Source organism: Scheffersomyces amazonensis (genome assembly GCF_036850825.1).
Source record: "Scheffersomyces amazonensis strain UFMG-HMD-26.3 chromosome Unknown RJT21scaffold_2, whole genome shotgun sequence".
NCBI lineage: Eukaryota > Fungi > Ascomycota > Pichiomycetes > Serinales > Debaryomycetaceae > Scheffersomyces > Scheffersomyces amazonensis.
Window position 1 is genome coordinate 997,436 of NW_027042742.1, and position 18,910 is coordinate 1,016,345.

At 29.9% G+C, this 18,910-nt stretch overlaps 10 protein-coding genes and 1 non-coding gene across 11 annotated transcripts; 8 read left to right on the plus strand and 3 right to left on the minus strand. All coding sequences in view use genetic code 12, as the record gives it.

Annotated features, from left to right (window-relative positions):
* Positions 1-257: 257 nt before the first annotated feature.
* RJT21DRAFT_118729 (uncharacterized protein) lies at positions 258-1,562 on the plus strand. The gene is given in 2 exon segments (XM_064881136.1): positions 258-306; positions 318-1,562. The coding sequence occupies 1 exon segment, from the start codon at positions 445-447 to the stop codon at positions 1,453-1,455; it is 1,011 nt and encodes a 336-aa protein (XP_064739404.1). The 5' UTR covers positions 258-306; positions 318-444; the 3' UTR covers positions 1,456-1,562.
* A 60-nt stretch (positions 1,563-1,622) lies between these two features.
* Positions 1,623-3,070, plus strand: MNN11 (alpha-1,6-mannosyltransferase). The gene has a single exon (XM_064881137.1). It carries the CDS (start codon positions 1,652-1,654, stop codon positions 2,987-2,989), a length of 1,338 nt encoding a protein of 445 aa, XP_064739405.1. The 5' UTR covers positions 1,623-1,651; the 3' UTR covers positions 2,990-3,070.
* RJT21DRAFT_118731 (DNA cross-link repair protein PSO2) lies at positions 3,071-5,158 on the minus strand. Its single transcript, XM_064881138.1, has one exon. It carries the CDS (start codon positions 5,087-5,089, stop codon positions 3,095-3,097), a length of 1,995 nt encoding a protein of 664 aa, XP_064739406.1. The 5' UTR covers positions 5,090-5,158; the 3' UTR covers positions 3,071-3,094.
* RJT21DRAFT_125197 (uncharacterized protein) lies at positions 5,159-9,766 on the plus strand. Its single transcript, XM_064882817.1, has 2 exons — positions 5,159-5,822; positions 6,441-9,766. Exons 1-2 carry the CDS (start codon positions 5,266-5,268, stop codon positions 9,655-9,657), a joined length of 3,774 nt encoding a protein of 1,257 aa, XP_064739407.1. The 5' UTR covers positions 5,159-5,265; the 3' UTR covers positions 9,658-9,766.
* Positions 9,767-9,772: 6 nt separating this feature from the next.
* Positions 9,773-11,679, plus strand: PGA5 (1,3-beta-glucanosyltransferase). Its single transcript, XM_064883738.1, has one exon. The coding sequence runs from the start codon at positions 9,895-9,897 to the stop codon at positions 11,617-11,619; it is 1,725 nt and encodes a 574-aa protein (XP_064739408.1). The 5' UTR covers positions 9,773-9,894; the 3' UTR covers positions 11,620-11,679.
* On the minus strand, positions 11,680-12,651 carry TIM21 (Tim21p). The gene has a single exon (XM_064883739.1). The coding sequence runs from the start codon at positions 12,574-12,576 to the stop codon at positions 11,740-11,742; it is 837 nt and encodes a 278-aa protein (XP_064739409.1). The 5' UTR covers positions 12,577-12,651; the 3' UTR covers positions 11,680-11,739.
* Positions 12,652-13,473: 822 nt separating this feature from the next.
* On the plus strand, positions 13,474-13,547 carry RJT21DRAFT_t40. Its single transcript has one exon. It is a non-coding gene; the product is annotated as a tRNA-Arg (tRNA).
* Positions 13,548-14,025: 478 nt separating this feature from the next.
* RJT21DRAFT_118735 (60S ribosomal protein uL24) lies at positions 14,026-15,123 on the plus strand. The gene is made up of 2 exons (XM_064881139.1): positions 14,026-14,140; positions 14,616-15,123. The coding sequence occupies exons 1-2, from the start codon at positions 14,122-14,124 to the stop codon at positions 14,978-14,980; spliced, it is 384 nt and encodes a 127-aa protein (XP_064739410.1). The 5' UTR covers positions 14,026-14,121; the 3' UTR covers positions 14,981-15,123.
* A 589-nt stretch (positions 15,124-15,712) lies between these two features.
* RJT21DRAFT_118736 (bifunctional fructose-2,6-bisphosphate 2-phosphatase/6-phosphofructo-2-kinase) lies at positions 15,713-17,849 on the plus strand. Its single transcript, XM_064881140.1, has one exon. The coding sequence runs from the start codon at positions 15,980-15,982 to the stop codon at positions 17,612-17,614; it is 1,635 nt and encodes a 544-aa protein (XP_064739411.1). The 5' UTR covers positions 15,713-15,979; the 3' UTR covers positions 17,615-17,849.
* RJT21DRAFT_118737 (chromatin DNA-binding EKC/KEOPS complex subunit) lies at positions 17,850-18,334 on the plus strand. The gene has a single exon (XM_064881141.1). The coding sequence runs from the start codon at positions 17,886-17,888 to the stop codon at positions 18,228-18,230; it is 345 nt and encodes a 114-aa protein (XP_064739412.1). The 5' UTR covers positions 17,850-17,885; the 3' UTR covers positions 18,231-18,334.
* Positions 18,335-18,886, minus strand: RJT21DRAFT_118739 (prefolding complex chaperone subunit). Its single transcript, XM_064881142.1, has one exon. The coding sequence runs from the start codon at positions 18,782-18,784 to the stop codon at positions 18,431-18,433; it is 354 nt and encodes a 117-aa protein (XP_064739413.1). The 5' UTR covers positions 18,785-18,886; the 3' UTR covers positions 18,335-18,430.
* Between the last annotated feature and the right edge of the window lie 24 nt (positions 18,887-18,910).

Here is an 18,910-nt window from a genome sequence, read left to right on the forward strand (position 1 = left end):
ATACTACACTGAACAATATAGAATACTATACTATACTATAGGCTGTACTGTTATACGCTGTACTGTACAATATAGTATACTGTATAGTGGACAATATTACACTGTACAATATACACTACACTACACTACTATACACTGTACTACACTGTACATTACTATACACTATTATTCACTATTGTACACTAACATCCTTCTATTATTTAGTCTATACACTGGTCTAGAATGCATAGAATAATATTCACAATATAATTTATACTTTATAGTTTAGCCTGTACTGTATACTATCAACCGCCTGATATTTGATATTCTTCTGCCACTCTTCTGCCACTCTTCTGCCACTCTGTTATCTGTCGATTTAAATCTCCACGTGACTCTCAATCAACAACTTAAACACGACATCCAAAATATCATAACTATTAACTATACAATACTTTTATCAATAAGATGGTTTCACTATTAAAAACTCAACATATCCCATTATCCACCAGGATATCAGTTGGATTATTAGCAGGCATATCTGGACTACTTTTTGGATTAAAATTTCAAAAATTAAGAGAAGCAATTCAAGCTGGTAGTTCAAGTTCATTTCATGATATTTATATCCCATATTTACAATTAATTCCAAGATCAACAATTTATTATCCATGGGTAATTTTTACTGCTATATTTGCAGAAATTAGTATAATTACATTTATATTTTCAATTCTTGTATTAATTATTTCAACAAGATATATTGAAAAATTTTGGGGTTGGAAAGAAGTAATTAAATTTATTATTATAATTGGTTCAATTACAAATTTTGGTACCGTATTAATTTCAATTATTAGTAATATAATTAGAAATGATAGTGATTCAATGGATTTACCAGTTGGTGGAGGTATTTCTTATTATTTTGGATTTTTAGTAGTATTTAAACAATTAATTCCTGAACATAATATTGTTTTATTTCAAGGATTAGTTAATGTTAGAGTTAAACATTTACCATTTACATTTTTAATTATTGTTATTTTATGGTCAATTATAATCACAAGATCTTTATATCCTGTAATTCCTTCAATTGGAAGTTTTATAACTTCTTATACTTATTTAAGATTTTATCAATCATTTTTAACTGATCCTTTATTACCAATAACTACTGCAACTGGTGATAATTCAAATTCAAGTTTAATTACTGGTGATGCATCTGATACTTTTCAATTAGTGGAATTTTTCCCAGTAATTTTAAAACCTTATTTATCAATAGTATTTGATAAAATTTATGAATTAAGTGTATTACTTGGAATTGTAACTCCATTTAATGATGAATCAGTTGAACAAAGTAATATTAGAGCTCAAAAGAGACAAGAACAAGCTAATCAAGCACAAAAAAGTGTAGCTAATTCTGTAGCTGAAAGAAGAAGACAAGTAGCATTACAAGTAATTGAAGATAGAATCAATAAAGAATCAACTGCTTAAATAGTTGTAATAATAATTAGGAGTAGTAGGAGTAGTAGGAGTAGTAGTAGTATTGTTATAATAGTTTATATTAGTTTATATACATTCAGACTGAAATTTACGCGGAAAGACTCTATTGTTCGCACTTTGTTCATATTTTGAAAAACCCCTAAACAACTTAATTATCCTTATCAATTAATAATTAAATTAATTAAAAATGTTTAATACTGGTAAGAGAGGGTCAGGTTCAGGTCCTTCATTAAAACCCCGTCATAAAAGTAAAGGATTTTTACCATTACCAGCAACTTTTAATATTAATTCTATACGTAGTTTCCAACGTAAGAATTCTACAACTATAATTATAACTATACTATTAATTTGGTTTATATTTAATCCTTTACATTTATTAAATAATATATTTAAATCAAATAATTATAAAGATTATCCAAAACCTCATCCTTTAACAAGTATTCATAGTATTGAAACTGATTCAAAATATATTTATCCACCAATTGAACATGCTCCCTTACTTAAAGAATTAACAGTTCATAAACTTATTAAAGAATCTCGAGTTAGAGATTCAAATTTTCCAGAAATTGAAAAAAATGTTATTACATCACTTAATTCATTTGATGATCCAGATCCATTAATTCAAAAACAAAAGGAAGATGAAGAAAATGCTATATCAAATTTATCAGTAGCTAAAAATGCCTTTAAAAATCATGATAAAGTAATTTATAAACCTCTGAAAAATCAAAATTATCCAGAAATAATTGTTGTATCAGCTGTAGATTTTGAAAAATATACTCTTGATGGTTTAACAAAAATTGTTCAAAATCGTGTTGATTATGCTCATCAACAAGGTTATGGAGTTTATATTAGATGGTATCAAGAATTTTTACCAATATTAAATTCACTTAGTTTCTTACAATTAAAGGAAAAAAAGAAATGGGTTCGTATTTATTGTATGCGAGCTGCTATGCATGCATTTCCAGAATCTAAATGGTTTTGGTATCTTGATGAAGATGGACTTATAATGGATATGAATATTGATTTAGATGATTATATATTAGCCAGTGATTCTTTACGCCCAGTAATGCAAAGAGAACAACCAATTATACCACCAAATGGGGCAATAAAGACTTATAAAAATGCGAGACCAGAAAATATTCGATTAATAATTACTCAATCTGATGCGAAAGTTGAAACTGAATCATATATTATAAAGAATGATTCAGTTGGTAGATCAATTATAGAAATTTGGGGGAATCCTTTATATTTAAATTATCCAAGTTTCCCATTTGGTCCGGATTCAGCTTTAACTCATATTTTACAATGGCATCCATTTATATTAAGTAAAACAGCTATTATACCTGCTAGAAATATTGCTTCTATTCATAATACTGGTAATATTGGAGATGCAAGTACTGATAAACTTCATTATTTCGATGGAGATTTTGCAGCTACTTGGTCTTCTTGTGAATCTCCTGCTAGATGTGAAAAGATTTTGGATACTTATGATACTAAGCTTAAGGCTAGTATTAAGAAACAGTAGTTAATTTACATATACATTCCAGATACCATTATTTATACCATCATTATATATATATATATCATTATACAACATTATACACATTGTCATTTATTTTATACACCACATTTAGAATGTGTCTATACTGATTTGATTAAATGATTCAGTTACACCTTCTACCTCTGTAGTAGAAATTTCTTCTTTCTTAACTTTACGGGCAGTTTCCCATACTTGAAAGATATCTTCCATAGCTCTAATTGATTCTGTACTATGTAGATTAACAGTAGGGATAAGTTTATCAATATTAAATAAGATACTGAAATATGCTAGTTCTCTATATGAACTATGTTCACTGTATGGTACTGAATATATTCGATATAATGATTGATCTGGTTTACCCTTTCTATTAACATTGGAATTCTGAGGTAGGATATCATCTTGATAAGTAAATTGTGGACTAGATATCATTACTTCAGCTAATTGTGCCAAACTGGTATTGCCGGCTTTATCGATAATATCAAAATCATCATTTGCATTACTATATTCAGACAGAAATGTCCAACCAGTAGGTCTTAAACCTACACAACGTTCGAAATGATCATAATACTTATTATGATTGAAATAGTTGGCTAATTCGGTAATGGAACCTACTATACTCATGGGTACAAGATGGACCATACACTGAGATTGAGTATCATCAGATCCCAAATCCGTCACCAGGAGGACCAGATTGAGATACTCATCATCATAAGTCTTAAGTACCTGATGTTTATTTTCTCGACTATTAATGTTCAGAGCATAGATCTGACAATTTAATCTCTTCAGGATTGCCATAGCAAGTTTCTCCTTTCCGATAACATAAGTGCCTACCAATACCAAAAGTTTCTTCTTTTTGGTAGTTGTAGTTTTATGCTTCCAGAAGTCAGTAATACGTGTTTGCTTTAGAGCTCCGAACCATGATGAATCATCTTCATGAATTATATTGTAGAATAAGTCAGCTACTGATTCACAGACAACTTCTTGTTTGGGGAAGTTATACTTGGGGGACATGTATGTAGTATCAAGATATACTTTATCAAGCTGGAGAGCTCCATCAAGTCTGTATGGTGATAATAATGGATGACCTAAGATATCCATGTTAACTCGAAAGTCTCCACAATGTAAGATGCGATGATGCTTTCTCTCACAAGATACGGATTCAAAGAGGAATATAGCAGCTCCAGGACAATGGTTGGCAGTTAGAGGAGTCACATAGAGGCCAGGTTCTAGTTCTGCTTCTGAGTCAGTTGATAGGTGGCTCTCCTGAGGTGTATCGTAACTATAGGAGTGAACTAAGTATCGATGATCTAGTTCAAGTTCCTTAATGAATCGAGGATCTATACTGAAGTATAACGTTAGCAATCGTGACGTTATGGGAGTACAATAGATTATGGATCGATACTTTGAATCATCCTGATAATCCGTACTATCAGTAAATACTCTTTCGTAGCTCCACTTCTTTGAGATTCCTCCATAATGATCAGAATGGAAATGAGTTAAGAAATATTTGTCTATTAAATCATCGGGAGCATAACAGAATGCATCCACCGCTACTTCATAAACTTCATTATTTGTTATGGGAAACCTCATACGCTTTAGTATCGGTATTGGTTTCTTAGCCTTTGATGGAGCTATTGTGGTGGGAGCTTTTACAACTTTAGCCTGTACCAGTTCTTCATTTTCAACATTAACATATCGTAACTTCTCCTTCTCATTAACCAGTAATTCTCGTTTAACTTTCCGCTTCTTAGAATTATCATTATTTGCTATAATTACCGTATCAGTAGTAGATACGCGTGTTAAACATAATTCTACATGACTTGATCTTGAGTCTATACTGAGCCGTGATATGTCACATGAACATATGGGACATAATATGGTTTCATCTATGAATTCTCCAAATGCAAGAGACGATACTGAAGACTCTTCATCTTTAACTATCGTAATAACTTCACAGTCATCGGTCAAATCTACTACTGTATCAGATTGTTGTAGTTTAGTGGATGATTTCGTATATTCCAAAATTGATCTTTGTTTCTTTGGAGAAGGTATGTCTGGTTTCTGCTTCTGAGACGATCGCGACATACTCTCCGGGATCAATAATATTTAGTATATTAAGTAAGTGTGATGTAGATAGAGATGATGCCCCAGATTTCGCAGAGTGAAAAATCTGTCAAATATTATTATACGCACTATTAAGATAACTAACTAATTATATTACTACTGTATTACTACTGTACTATAACATATGAATAATCATCATGGGACTACTCAGTATCATCAAGAAACAGAAGTTAAAAGATAATGAGATCCGAGTGTTGGTATTAGGATTAGATAATTCTGGGAAGACGACTATAGTTAAGAATATGATGGGAGAAGATATAAATATCATATCTCCAACAATGGGATTTCAAATTAATACATTAGTATATGGTAATCATACTTTAAGTATATGGGATATAGGAGGTCAAACAACATTAAGAAGTTTCTGGGGTAATTATTTTGATAAGACTAATGTAATAGTATGGGTTATTGATTGTATTAGTATTGAACGACTACAAGAATCATATGAAGAATTACGAGAAAAAGTTATATTACAAGATCGATTAACTGGAATATATCTTTGTGTAGTAATAAATAAGATAGATCTTATGAAAGATTATGATGAGAATCAATTACAGGTATTAAAACATACAGTTATAGATAAGCTTGATCTTCATAATCAAGTTCCTCAGTTAGATAAATGGCTGGTTCATTTAGTGAGTGGTAAATCCGGTACGGGGTTAAATGCCGTTTTGGACTGGATAGTTACAAGAGAGTACTAGTAACAGTAGAGTATGTAGAGATTTACAACACATATAAATATGAAACAGAATGCATAACCGTAGTAGTAAAGTAATAACAGCCGTACTAGTAAGAGACAGCCATAATAACTAACCATTATACAGTACAATCATACTATTACTATAATAATAATCAAAACCGTAAACCCAACTATAACTACAACTATAAAATAGATTCATAATATACTACATATAAACTTTCGTATATTGTCGGTAGGTTCCGCCCTGTAACCGATTGTTCTCTTTATCGCAAAACGCGGTCAAGCGTGTTTTGGCGCGTCGTGGTACATTTCCAAATCCAGCAAAATACTTGCAGAAAGGACCTCCTTATTTAGTCCCCGATTTATGCCAGAGTAAATTATTTGCATCTTAGCCGGCTCATTAACACCGACACTTGAGATGGCTACTAATTAGGGCATTTAACTAATTAAAATTAATTAATTAGTTACTACTACTTTTTTATTTCTGGCCCTTATAGTAGTTGGTAGCTTTCTTACTTGTTAGTGGTTATAGCAGGGAGGTAAGATGACTGTTACACATCAGAATCAGAATCAGAATCACAATCAGAGTCACAATCAGATCCATAATCGTAGAGATGATACACTCACTCCTAATGTAGTAGCAGAAAGTATTCTATTACAATTACATAATTGTGAAACTGAAGCTAATGAAAATTTAATTGAAATATTAGGACTCATTAAACCTTCAAGATCTTCAAGTTCAGTATCTCTGATATCTTCAATAGTTCGAGGATTATTTACAAAGAATTCAAAATTATTGATATTACTTTCTAATAGAGTTAAACTGATTAAAGATGGAGAAATTGATATTAAAGAAGTTTATAAAAGTTTTGTTAATGAATTTATACTATGGTTAGATATTGATGTAATTAAATTATTTCAAAAATATGCTATAATAATTTCTAATGGTTCAGATGATGAAATAAATCTTAATCGAGTATCATTTTCTAAACCAATTATTCATGTCAATAATTATATAAATTTCATTATAAAATCGAATTCTATTATAAGAAATCCCTTTATATTAGATAAATTAAATTCAATTAAATTAAATTTAATTGAAATTGTGGAATCTTATAATAATTCAAGAGATAATAGTGAATTAAATGATATTAGTTTTAATAATATTCAATTATTTGGTCAAAGGAGAAATGTTCAACTGGTTTCAAGTTTCTTTAAAATAAATCAAATTGTGGAACGTACATTAAATGAGAATATTATTCTACTTGATAATAATGATAATAATAATAATAATAATAATATTAATAATAATAATTCTTCAATTGAATTATTACTTTTAAATCTTTCAAATTCAAATACTAATTCTTCAAGATTTAATGCTTTAGCAATATTATCTCTTAATAAAAATTCAAGATCACTTATGTATCCACCATTTAGAATTAATGAATTATCAATTTATTGGGATCAAGATATGATTATTCTTAAACCAATTGATTATTTACCTTCATCAGGTTCAAATTCAAAGATAATTTTAAAATTTAATAGTGATTTATTATTAGAGAAATGGTGTCAAAAATTATTATTAATATTCCCATTTAGACAAAATAATTCTCCAATTTCTGATACTTTTTTAATACTTCCTGATCAAGAACCTCCTAAAATGAATGGTTTAGGTATAGATTATGTATCTGATTCTTCAATTGGTAAATCAATTACTCCAAAATATGAATCTCCTAAAATTTCAAAAGAATTTAAAGAAGTTTATTCTCCAATTTCATTTTCAAGTAATGAATCTCCAATTTCTCAATTACTTAAACAATCAACTTCAATACCTTGTGTAGATGATTTAATTGATTTAGGTCAACCTCCAACCATTAATATTAGAAGAAAATATTCAGATTCTTCTATTTCTTCTGCATTATCTTCAGAATCAAATTCTTCTTATCATGAAAGATCTTTACAAATAATTAATAAGACTTTATCTAATACTTCTTCAAAATCTAAATTTAAACCTCCAATTGAAGGATCTGAATCTGATAATTATGTTAAAGAAATTAAACGTTCAACATTATCTCAAACTTCTTTAGATAGTGTATTCCATGAAGTTCCTAAATCATCTCAAGCAGTCATTGAAAATATTCAATTATCTCCAAAACTTGATATAAAGGAATCATTTAATAATAGTACTTCTTCATTACTTGAACCATTTCAACCTCAATCTCAACCTAAAACTAATAAATCTGCTTCTGTACCTGATTTATCATTACCATCTAAAAATTCCGAAAAATTATATCAATTATCTACTGGTTCAGCCATTGATATATCTAATTTTGGTAAAAGTTATACTCCTGCATTCTTATCATCAGATAATTTGAATAATAATGAATCTTCTACATCTTTATCTACCGAAAAGACAAAGAAGAAATCTTTCTTTGGACTCTTTAAAAAGAATTCAAAACCTAAGGTTTCTGGATTTGATATGGTTAATTCAAAACCAGATTCAAAACCAGAACCAAAATCAGAACCAAAATCAGATGAAGTAAAGTCTGTTCCTCCTCCTATTCCTCCTTTAAAGAATAAGAAATCTTTAGTGATTCAAACAACTATAGAAGAACCAATAGAAGAAGCATTACATTCATCATGTTCTGAAAATTCAATTACTAAACCTTCAGCAATTCCTTTACCATTTGCCTTACCATCATCTACTTCTACATACTTTTTTAAGCCTTATGCTAATGGTTCATCAGTTAGTGTTGGTAATTCTCATAATGATTCTCAAACCAATATATCAGTTCCTGAAGAAGATTTAAGAATTCCTCAGGAATTAAAAGATACTATAAATAATGATGAATCTATTGATTTCTTTATAACTAATAATAGTCCAAAGGCTATGATTATTTCCAAATGGAAAGAAAGATATGGTAAATGGGAGATGTTAACTACTAATGAAAAGACATTTGCTAAAATCGTTGTTAATTACGTTTTGAATAAAAGTTGGTTAATGTTCTTTAAGGAAGAATTTGATGATGAATATGAAGAAGATATTGATAAACCAATTCTTTTATTAGATCTTAATAATCAAACTACTTTTAGAAAATCTGCTTTAGATCTTCAGATATCTTCTATTAATTCTATAACATCGGATAAGATGAATATTATGATAAGATTCAAGAATGGATCATTATCAAATCAAATTGTTGAAAATATTGAAAATGTATTGGGAGTATTAGCCACTAAATCTAAAGGTAATGATTCATTAAGAAGTTCTAAACTGGTTCTTTCTGATGGTACGATTACATCATCAATTATGGATAAACCAAGTGCTTCATCTACTTTAACCAGTATAAATACTATTGGAAGTATACCAAACAATATAAAAATCCATTCTCATCCAGAATCCAATGCATATAAAGCTCAAATATTAGATTCAGATAAAACTACTGCTTATGCAGTGTTAAATAATCCCGAGAATTCTAAATTAATTATGTTAAATCTGATGACAGTTAGACTTCAAAAACAATTAGAAACTTATAGTAAGATTTCTGTACCATCATCATGGAAAATCCTTTCCATGTATTCATTAAGTGTATATTTAATATCTGATAATTTCACAAATAAAAACTATTATAATTTGGTTTTAAATAATGATGAAAATACTGAATCTGATGAACCATATAGTTTCTTAATTGCTGATGATGAAAGACATAATAAATTAGAAAGAATTGGACGAGCTGGATTGTTGGTGAAGTTGAGTGATTCAGAAATTTATATGATTGAATGTAGAGGAAAGAAGGAATTAAAGCAATTGTATGAGAAATTTGCTTTATGATCCTAATTTAATTTAATTTTTTATGACTGTTTGCTTTATTTGTTCTATGTAATTTATTGTTCTTATATACTATTAATACATATTAATAGACATGATGTTTTAATTGTTTCCAAGTTTTGGTACTGCTCTCATATTTCGCAGCTAAAAAAAAAGGCTCATCAGTAATCAGCGTCTCCTTAGCCCCTCCTATAATTTTGCACCCACCATACATATAATTAAACAATAACTACCACTATCATGATAACCAACATTATCATATTGGCTGTTGCCAGTTTCATAGTTCCAGTTTATGCTGTTGTAAATCCGAGTTCATATTTAAACTTTCAACCATTAGTGATTAACACGCCAATCATTGAGGTAGTAGGAAATAAATTATTTAATGTTGATTCGGGTCAACAATTCTTTATTAAAGGTATTGCCTATCAGAAAACAAGACAACCAGGTGAAGTATATGATGGGATGATAGAACCTTATATTGATCCATTATCAAATACCCAAACTTGTTTAAGAGATATTCAGTATTTTAAGGCTTTAGGAGTTAATACTATTAGAGTGTATCAAGTAAATCCTGCTTCTAATCATGATATATGTATGAATTCTCTTGCAAATGCTGGAATTTATGTTATAGCTGATTTATCTGAACCTCTGAATTCAATTGATAGAAGTTTTCCAACTTGGGATATTACTCTTTATGATAGATATACTTCAGTAATTGATTCTCTTATCAAATATCCTAACACATTAGCATTCATAGCGGGTAATGAAGTGGCCAATTCTCAAGATACTACAGATACAGCTCCATTTATTAAAGCTTCCATTAGAGATATGAAGAATTATATTATTTCAAAGGGTTATAGACTGATACCAGTAGGTTATTCTTCAAATGATGATGCTGGTATCCGAAAGGATTTGGCTGATTATCTAGTATGTAAGACTTCATCAAATGACAATAGTGCAGCTGAATTTATTGGATTAAATATTTATGAATGGTGTGGTTATTCTACTTATGCAACTTCAGGCTATAGAGATTTAACTTATCAGTTTAGTGAATTTCCAGTTCCTATAATGATGAGCGAATATGGTTGCAATACTGTAAGGCCAAGACCATTCACTGAAGTTGAAGCTTTATATGGAAGTACTATGAGCAAAGTTTGGTCAGGTGGTATAGCATATGAATACTTTGAAGAAGTAAATAATTATGGAGTTGTCATTCAAAATCCTGATGGCTCAATATCCCAATATGAAGATTTCAGCAACTTGGCAAGTAAATTAAATTCAATTAATCCTATATCTATTAGCTTAAGTGAATATGGAAATCTTACACAATCATTTCCAACGTGTCAAGCTCCTACACCAGAATTTCAAGCATCTACAAGACTTCCAAATACTCCAAATAAGGACAAATGTACATGCTTACAAGCCAGTTTATCATGTGTGGTGAATCCATATATGAATGTTAATATCAATAGTCTATTTCTGGAAGTTTGTGGTAATATAGATTGTTCGGATATTAGTAACAATGGATATGATGGAATCTATGGAGCATTTTCTGACTGTTCATCAACTCAGAAATTATCATATATTTTGAATAAATACTATATTTCAAGAAATAGAGATCCCACTGCTTGTAACTTCTCGGGACGAGCTACTTTAATAACAAATGTCACTGATTTGAATGATTTGAAAACCCCCGATGGCAAAGCATGTGCACCATTGATCGAAAATTCAAAACTGTACAATCTTACATTTGAATCTTCAAAGAGTAAGGAATTGCTTTCATTAAATGAAACTAAAACTTCACCCACTAATCCAACATTAGATCATTATAGCCCAAACTCATCATTTCAAAGAAGAAATTCTACTTCTAGCTATACATCGCTGGGAGCAATTATTATCAATAAATTATCAGAGTATTTAATCCAAATTATTGCATCACTTATTGGAACTTTGATAGTTATTTAACTACAATAGGAATTTGGTAGATGAAATTCGTTAAATCATAACATATATTTTTTTGCTTAATTGAAAATGTAAAAATAAATATAAATATAATATAATATAATTAAATTAAATTAAATAATATCAATTATCTCTTTTAGGACCCCATTTAAGACCAAGAAATCCGGTACTATTACTTACGGGAGGGACATAGTTCTTTGATTGAAATTTTGGTTCAATTATATAAATTCTTTTACCTCCAGCTACTTCTAAGGAAATATAAGCAAATTCAGAACTCCAAAATGATGTATCAATTTGTTCTAAAGTTACTCTACCATGTTTCCCATTATCAGATTCAACATGGAATTTCATAACAAGATGATCTTTACCATCTTTAGCTTTTGTTCTGATGCTTTGAACAGGTCTATTTCTTACCCATCTATCACCAGCAACTTCACCATAAGCTTTTAATCTATCACCCTTTTTAAAATCTAATAATTTTTGAGCTAATTCATTTTTTTCAACTAATTTAACTGCTTTATTGAAAGTTCTTGTATCTCCAGATGGTAATAATAATTCTGATAAAATTAAGTATACTACTAACAATGCAATACCAGTACCACCAAGAACAATTAATGATGATAATGAAAATGTGAAAGCTCTTGAGGCTCGTTTAAGAATGACTTTACCCTTAGCATTTTTATCATGAGGAGTAGAATTATCTGATGGTGGTGGAGGTGGAGGTGGAGAAGATGCAGTAGTTTTGGTTGAATAAGCATGAGAAACCAATACAGGCTTAATAGATGCCAAAATTGGTATATTAGATGGTCGAAGAATGATATTAGAATTAATACCACATTTATTCACCATAGTTAAGGATCTTATTATTTGAATAGATTGATGAGAAAGTCCAGAATTCAAACGAATTCCTGCGGCTGAACCCCTAGTCGCCAAACTTAATAATCTCATAGACGAACTCATACTGTCAGTTTCTTACAATCAGGATATCCACAATTGGTCACTAGTCTATCTTCAACCATTCGATTTCGATCCCCATTTAGGAAGTGTGCACCATCAAAAAAATTTTGCACACTATACAGTATAACCATATTAGATTTAATAAATAGCTGCAAACTTTTTTTCCACTTTCATTGTATATACGTTTTTATAGACAGTATACACTATTACAATGAATACTTTGGTTATAGTAGATTAAATATTCTGGGAATCCTAATATGGATGAAGTGATGAATATAAGTGAGCTCTGGAGCCGGACGTCTGACTCAAATGTAGTATCTTCCCTATTTGTTTGATACAAAAGTTCAACTTACTATATATATATATATATATATATATATTATTTCAGGTTCGAAATAGCCAAGGTTTGATTTGTTTATGGCTCAATTAACAAGACAATGATGTAATTCGGGAGTTTAGAACATGGATATAACCTGCGTAGTTCTTCAATATATGTGTTCCTTATAGATCAAGTGGTGGCAGTATCTTCTCAGTATTTGACCCAAATTGACATTCAACCTAAGTTAATGCAAGTAACTTATTCTTTTTGAGGTGAGTGGTTGATTACAGCCCTTGAAGACTTCGGAGTGTTTTCCATAATTGTTGAATATTCCCAGGGCCATTACCTGGCAATTCCTTCTTGTTTTTTATTCTTTAAGTTTTTAAATTAACAACCACGCTATTCAAGAATCTAAAATGTAAAACATATGACTTGATAGATATCATTTCCAATAATTATGGCTTAATCAAGATTCTTTGGCCAAAATCACATATGGTAGCGCCGGCCTTTTTTTCAAAATACTAGATTTTTTCTGTGTATTCCACTTGGGCAACTGAGGTGTTCAACAGGGTTACGAACAAGCCCTTGTGGCCTAATTGGTTAAGGTGTTATCCTCCGGAGATAATGATTGCGGGTTCGAGTCCCGCCTCGGGCTGTTCTTCTTAACATGTTTTTATGAACTTAAAATTCTGATTATTTGTTTTTAGAATAGTTAAGTTCCTTATTTTTTTGCATTCGTCTATAAGCATCCATCTACATGCAATATGAAGAGTGTAATTGAACTTATTTAACCTAATAATTATATTTCGCGTCCATCTGATTTATGAAGAACCTATGAACAAGTAAAATCATGTAGAATTAATTGGCCAATTAAGATAACAGTAATCTAATGAGTTTAACAGTAAATTTTATAATTGAGATTATACGAAAGTGTATCTTATGTAGTGATTATTTGCTTAATAAGTGCTAGTAAATTTGCAATCCTATTTGATTCTTATAGATTTGACACGTGCTTTATAAATACTCTAGGGCTGCATCCCTAGAAGTAGTTTTTTCTTGCCTAATTTACACGACCTCTTCAAAAAAAAATCCTACTGTGCGCAACCGTTTCGTAGTGAGAGCACCAGTGTGAGGAACAAACAATTTTCAAAATTTTTTTAAATACTATTAATCAATCTTGTTAAAGACAGTTAATCCTTTTGTGATTTTGAATAATAGTATCGTTAAAAATGGCCAAGATCAGTCAAGGTAAATATCGATTCATAGCTTAGTTGAGTTACTGCGTTCTCGGAATAGCGAGTTTCAGATTTGGATTAGTATTGAAATGGATTAAATGTCAAGTGTTTAATGAAATTTTTCAATGTGATAGAAATTCTACTACAAACTATCATTATAGAAGTTATTGAGAAGAAAATAGTTTAACGTTCAAAGTCAGTGGAATGATAATCATTAGTAAATTTGAGCTTAAGGAAGTCAATTTTGAAGTCTGAGTTTATATAAATCTGATGGAAATTATAACCATAATGAAGAAGAAATTATTATAATCCAATGAATTAGGTTTACATACCTTCAAACAATGAGAGACTAGATTTTTAATAATCAATTATCATAAGATAGAAAATTTTATTTTAGCTTAATCCATGACACTACTAATCTATAACTAACAGTAACGAACAACTAATTAATTTTATAAGAAAACTTTTATACTAACAAATCTTTTTAGACGTTTCATCTTCCCGTTCTAAAGCTAGAAAGGCTTACTTCACCTCTTCTTCTGCTGAAAGAAGAGCCTTATTATCAGCCCCATTATCTAAAGAATTAAGACAACAATACAACATCAAATCTTTACCAATCAGAAAAGATGACCAAGTTTTAGTTGTTAGAGGTGCTAAGAAGGGTTCTGAAGGTAAGATCTCTTCTGTCTACAGATTAAAATTCGCTGTTCAAGTTGAAAAAGTACAAAAGGAAAAGTCTAACGGTGCTTCTGTTCCAATTAACATTCACCCATCTAAGGTTGTTATCACCAAATTACACTTAGACAAAGACAGAAAGGCTTTAATTGAAAGAAAGGGTGGTAAGCTCGAATAAATGTAATGTAAATTATTAGTTTAGCCCTATTTCATTCATCCCCGTATCATAATTTTAATCTCAAAATATACATACATATATATATATATATTTAGGATAAAGTAATAAATATCCATTAAAGGTATTCTTTTATGTCGCATTTTGATTATATTTCTCCCAGGCACTACTATTTCACAGTCAGTGTTGAGCTTATGGAACAGTAAATTCATTAAAATGATCCATTAACATTCTGTATGAAGTGCTCTTCCTTATTAGTGTTCTCTGTCTCTCGTTCTAGTATTAATAATAACTATATACATTAATGACCAGTTCATTGTCTGACATTCAAATAAAGTTGATGAGGTAGTTAATGCAATATATTTGTTATATACATAATCGAGTAATCTATATAATTAGACAAGTAATATGGTTCTAGACATGTAATGTATTGCCAATACATTTTCTATATAGTTAGATACATGTAATATATTGCTGATACAACTATAATGTGTTTTACATGTACAATCCATATATATGAAATGATGGTCTAGTCTAGAAACTACTCAAAAGTATCTACAGGATATCCGAATGTTTTGTACATACTTAGTGAACCCAAGTAAACTGACACTTGTTAACATCTATAGAGGCCAACTAGCCAATCATGAACTATCTATACACTTTCTATACACGAACTCTCTTTCTCAATTAAACTATAAAAATTATCCTTTCTATAGTTAAGCTCTCTCCATAAGTGTGATCTCTTGGCTTTTCTCATTTCCGGGGTAGACAGGAACGAAAACCAGCGGAAAAAAGGGCCGAATTAAAATTAAACTTATCAACCAGATACCGAAACACTAATAGTTAAGGTACAATTATACGAGACAACTACCTACCTTGTTCTAAAAAGTAATTTGAGTTCATATCTGAAGCAACTCATAACTCCAACAGTCCAAAAAAAGGAAAGACAATTGTTTAATTTGAAATCATATTCAATAGATAATTGTTTAGTTAGTGATACGAATGTCTAGCGGTGGTGCAGTTATTGACTCTGATGATGAAGGAGAAATCTTTAACGGTTTCGGTTCAGCTCCTATGTCAAGAAGTACTTCACAACAAAGAACATCCAAGAGATGGTCATTTCATAATAATACTAGACCAAATTTAATGGATATGCCATCAGGTGCTGAACTTAAACGTCGATTAAGTGATATAACTGGTGCAGATAATGTTCATGAAGAAATGGCCCTTTCTGTTTTAGGTGGTGGACAACTTTATTCAACTGAATCTGGTAGATTATTTCATGCTGGAAAAATTATTATTTCTTTAGCTGGTTTACCTGGTAGAGGTAAAACTCATTTATCAGTATCTTTAACAAGATATTTAAGGTGGTTAGGAGTTAAAACTCATCTGTTTCATCTTAGTAACTATAGAAGAGCTAGTGCAGAAGATGATCTTACTCATGATTTATTTGTTCCATCACCTAATACTTCAAAGGCTAATGAAATTCGTAAGAAAATTGTTGATGATTGTTTAAGTGATATATTAAATTTTTTTAAAAATGATAAAGGTCAAGTAGCAATTTATGATGCAATTAATGCTTTACCAGAATATAGAATTGATATTCATCAAAGATTTCAAAAATTAAATATTCAAGTTTTATTTATTGAAAGTTTAGTAACTGATGATTCTATTGTTATGAAAAATATGGAAGAAGCTGCTCGTTCATCTCCTGATTATTCATCTTGGGATTATGATAAAGCTTATAAAGATTATAGTGAAAGAATTAAAACTTTAACTCCATATTATAAAGAAATGGGAGATTCTATTGAATCTAATTTATCATATATTAAATTTATTAATTTTGGTGAAAGAATTGAATTACATAATTCCAATTATGGATATTTAATTAATAAAGTTGTATTTTATTTAATGAATTCCAGAATTAAAGTAGGATCTGTATTTTTTGCTAGATGTTATAAAAATTCAGTTGAATATTCTGAAGATCCTCCATTAGATGCTGAAGGATTACAATATTCTAAGAATTTAGCTTCAACTTTATTTAAACATTTAACATCTCAAGGTAAAACTTATATTAAAGAACTTAATGAATTGAATGAAAAACATAGACCATTAGAACCTCAACGTACACTTTCAGTTGATGAAAGACATCCAGCAGCTGGAGTTGATGGAGTTGATGAAAATTCATTAGTTGTTTGGACTTCAGTAAAGCAAAGAACTATACAAACTACTAAATTTTTTGCTGAAAGAAATGTAAAAATTAGACATCGAATTCAATTATCACAAAAGAATCCTGGAGTAGTTAGTGGATTAACTGATGATGAAATTGAAGAAAAATATCCTGATGAATATAAACATTATGAAAGAGATCCTTATCATTATCGATTCTCAAGAGCAGAATCTTATCATGATTTAGCGATTAAAATTGAACCATTAATTTTAGAAATGGAAAGAATGAGTGGAGATATTTTAATTATTGCTGATGATACTATTTTAAAAGTATTTTATGGATATTTAATGTCATGTTCATGTTACGATATTCCATTCTTAAATTTCCTGACTAATGAAATAATAGAGATTAAATTCAATGCATATTCCAATAGTGCCACTAGAATTCCAATAGTTTCCAATGACTGATTATTAGTACTTATGTTCCCGTATTTATTTCTTTGTACAATAAATAATTTACGATATCTGTGTAATAGTTAATTGTAGTTAGTAGTTACTAGTTAGTAGTTAGTAGGTTTATGTCTATTTTTATGTCGCAAATTTGAAATCCATTTGCGACAAACAAGTTCGACTCCCAATGGGGTCTAGTTTTTCAAAGCTCAGCTCCGATATGTATGAGTTATAGTAAAGCTTTATTACCACAACGCCATTATAATCAAGATCTACTAACATTTAAGTGATGAGTTCAAGTACATTAATACCGACTGCAGAATACTCGGCACCAGATTTAAAGGAAACTCATAAATTTGATGTTGGTAATGGAGATCATTCTACTGATGGACAAACAACACAAATTTCAGATATTGTTATAAATGCCGGAGGTGAAGATCGTGATAAACCAAGTGAAGCTAAAGATACTCCATTGGGACATTTGAGAGCAAAATTGACTACTTTACAGGATCAAGTGAATGTGTTTTTAACTGAAAGAATGAAGCAAGATAAAAGTAAGAATGCTCAAAAGGAAGAAGAAGATATAGAAAGACGTATTCTTGATGATGGTGTTGATGAAGATGATAGTGATTAGCTATTCTTACCATTATTGATAGAATGCTTTGATTTCTCTAGTCAACTTTAACTACTGGGTTTTTTGTTGATTTACTCGTCATTTATTATGAGTTATGATATATGATATATGCATTATATAAAGTTTAATACAGGTGCTATTATACAGAATGGGGTATTAGTATTAGTAGTAGTAGTGGTGGTGGATGCAATCTAGTTGAACTATTTTCTACCTACTATTTGATTCATACCATCTATAGTCTTCTCTAATGTAGTTTCCAAATATTGTTTCTTAATATTTAAGTTCTTCTTAGAATCTAAGAATTCCTTCTCATCATCTCCAAGCTCCGACACATAATCCTTAACATCTATTGATAAAAATGCCTTACCAACTCCCTTCCATACTGTTTCATCATCTTTACATTGTTTCTTTAATGAATTTCTCGTATTCGTTATTAAATCTAAATTAGTATTAACTCTATCTAATTGAACGTAACACATGGACAATTCAGCTCGTGATTTATTCAACTGATTATCCATTTCAAGCAAGAGCTTTTGTAATGCCTGTTGGTCCATTGTATAAAGTTATTTCACTAATTATTAACTTAGACAATAATAATATCTGTCTATATAAGTCAACAATCTTAACAGTTGGTGGATTGATTCTCAAAGTTTTTCAGTCCGCAAAAAAAAATGATAGTG